Source organism: Loa loa (genome assembly GCF_000183805.2).
Source record: "Loa loa unplaced genomic scaffold supercont3.102, whole genome shotgun sequence".
NCBI lineage: Eukaryota > Metazoa > Nematoda > Chromadorea > Rhabditida > Onchocercidae > Loa > Loa loa.
In genome coordinates, this window is record NW_018108282.1 from 1 (window position 1) to 2,762 (window position 2,762).

Genomic DNA, 2,762 nt, shown 5'->3' on the forward strand with positions numbered 1-2,762 from the left:
TATTATTATTATTATTATTATTATTATTATTATTATTATTATTATTATTATTATTATTATTATTATTATTATTATTATTATTATTATTATTATTATTATTATTATTATTATTATTATTATTATTATTATTATTATTATTATTATTATTATTATTATTATTATTATTATTATTATTATTATTATTATTATTATTATTATTATTATTATTATTATTATTATTATTATTATTATTATTATTATTATTATTATTGTTATTATTATTATTGTTAATTATTATTATTATTATTTTTACTGATCTCATTATTTATTATATATTTACTATTATTATTGTTATTGTTATCATTATTTATTGTTACTATTATTATTATTGCCTGATAACTTTAGGCAAGTAATCAATGACGTTTAATAAAATATAGAAAATACATATTTTAATCAGTTAAATAGGGAAAAAAGTCGCTTTCTTATTCAATTACAAATATACATTACGGGATGATGTTGTGTGTCGAACTGGATGGACTGAACAGAATGATTTACAAAATCAGATTCACATAAAAGGATAAAGTTCGTGAAAACAAATAGGATACTGAGTGACAATCTCGTTGTTCGGGGAGGATACTCTGGGGAGAGAATATGGCGCATGTAATGTGTTGACTTTATCTCTTGGCAGTTAACAAAAAGCATTCGCAAACGAAGGTTCTTATGCTTGGTAATTTTAACGTTTGATGTGATCGAATGGGCAGAATGAGGACAGGCTGTGCCAAGAGTCGTCGCAATCGAGACGCTAGTAGCAGCACCACGACACCTCTTTACAAATAATTGGAAAATAGAACTCTAATGAGGACCAATGGTTAAATTTGTGTGTACGTGGGTGCATGTGTATGTGTATGTCGCTGCCCATCATCAGGAAATGATTAAGATATAAAGGGAGAGACTGGTACGTCAATTGTATTTTAGGGTGAGAGCACTGGACGAATTCAGTTGCAAGAGTTACTTGAAGCATCCTCTAAGGGTGACGTATCGATCTTCAGCCAGAGTCGAGCAGAGGCGGTTTCAGCCATGAGCAAACCGGCCGCTTCATCCCAGTTCTGTTGTGATTGTCTTACGGCACAGAACCGGTGTTCATCAGATTCCTGTCCATGTTATGGTGCACGGCGTATGTGCGATGAGCATTGCGAATCAGCAAGGTACTGTCAAAAATTTCTGTTACTTTAATCATTCATAACTGCTCTTTCGATAATTTTAATGATCAGAAATGAGGAATTCAAATTGACCACTGGGCACTACACAAGTTCGAGTAAGCTCACTTTGTCGCATAGATTGGAACGAGTCAGTACGGGATTTCTTTTCTGCTTCATCGAGTATTTTGGGAGGAATTCTCAAGGGATTAAATATTGCTTTGTGGAACTATAAATGATCATATCATCTACACTCCTTTCTTTTCACCACTAGCTCTGAATTACTTCGAATTAAATCAATCAGAGCAAAGAAATCTACTAAGTCTATTAGTATATACACGAAATTTGTCTAAAAGAAATTCTATTAGTATATACACGAAATTTGTCTAAAAGAAATCTACTAACTGTAGTATACACACGTGAACACGCATGCACAACCATTTATTCTCAAATAAGTTGGTCGTAAACAGTCCTCCATCTAATTAATGTTCTATCGTTAATGTGAATGTATCTACAATAAGGAATTTGTGTATCTTGTAGTGATTAAAGCCTCAATCTCATGATCTTCTATCTGGACATTTCTGCAGAAATTGAAGTTGAGAACACTGTAATCCTGGTAACGGTCGGTTAGTTTGAACTAGAAGTCGTTAATAGCGAAGTCGTTAATAGTTGGTACTAAAGGCGTTTTATAAAAAGTCCATATATAATTAGGTACAGCAAATTTACCAAGGTATGACAAGTCATTGCAATCAGGCTATGCAGACTGCATTTCGAAAATGGATAAGTTTATGCATTTGATTAGAAAGTAAAATGAAGATTGAGGATTGCAGAAAGCTGGATGAATTAGGATGAGAGTAAGCTACGTTTTGGCGACTTTAAATTTATCTTGTGCAATAGAGGTGAAAATTTTTTGTTTCTTTAACACTAAAGATCATGAAAATCGTGAAACTGATATGTAGTGCAATTGCAATAGACACACTTCGTAATTAAGAAAATAATGAAAGCTGCGACCGGAATAATAGCACTTTGGTTAAGACTTAAGCCTGGAAAATCATAAAAATAAAGGTCTCGTTTTTGACTTCTACTAAATAGCCGGTAATTCCCTTGTTTTTATTTGTCGATTTTTATTTTCACACATCTATTAGCAATGCAATAAATATAACATTACAATGTTTTTTCTTTCTTTTTTTTTCTGCAATATTCATCCGCCAATTAGATATAGCTGGAATATTTATCCGCTAATTAGAACATACAAGTCGAGAGTATTTGTCCAGGCGTATCCTAATTAGTTAAACTGCAGGTACCGTGGTGACTGCCTCAATCAAGCAATATGCAAATGTTCGTGTGAGACTGATCCAGCAAGACCAGCAAAAAATGCATGTTCTAAATCGGAACGATGTGATTGCTTGCGGATCAAGGAACCATGTAGTAAACTTTGTGCCTGTAAACAGATATGCAAGAATAAAGAGCCACAGAAAAAAGTCCTCAAGGTATGGATACACGTCGAGTGATATAGTAGTTTGGCATTTTCGCGCTTTTATAGAAAACCTGGAACTTTAAACCAGATTTTCCTGAGGAATAGATAAT

General features: G+C 32.3%; 1 protein-coding gene across 1 annotated transcript in view; it reads left to right on the forward strand.

Annotated features, from left to right (window-relative positions):
- Positions 1 to 954: 954 nt before the first annotated feature.
- LOAG_17607 (hypothetical protein) overlaps positions 955 to 2,762 on the forward strand; it is a gene marked incomplete at its 5' end in the record, with an annotated part of 5,011 nt that continues 3,203 nt past the window's right edge. The window contains 2 exons of the mRNA XM_020450266.1: positions 955 to 1,184; positions 2,476 to 2,665. Coding sequence (XP_020306073.1) covers positions 955 to 1,184; positions 2,476 to 2,665 — 420 coding nt within the window. The remainder of the gene's footprint in view (positions 1,185 to 2,475; positions 2,666 to 2,762) is intronic.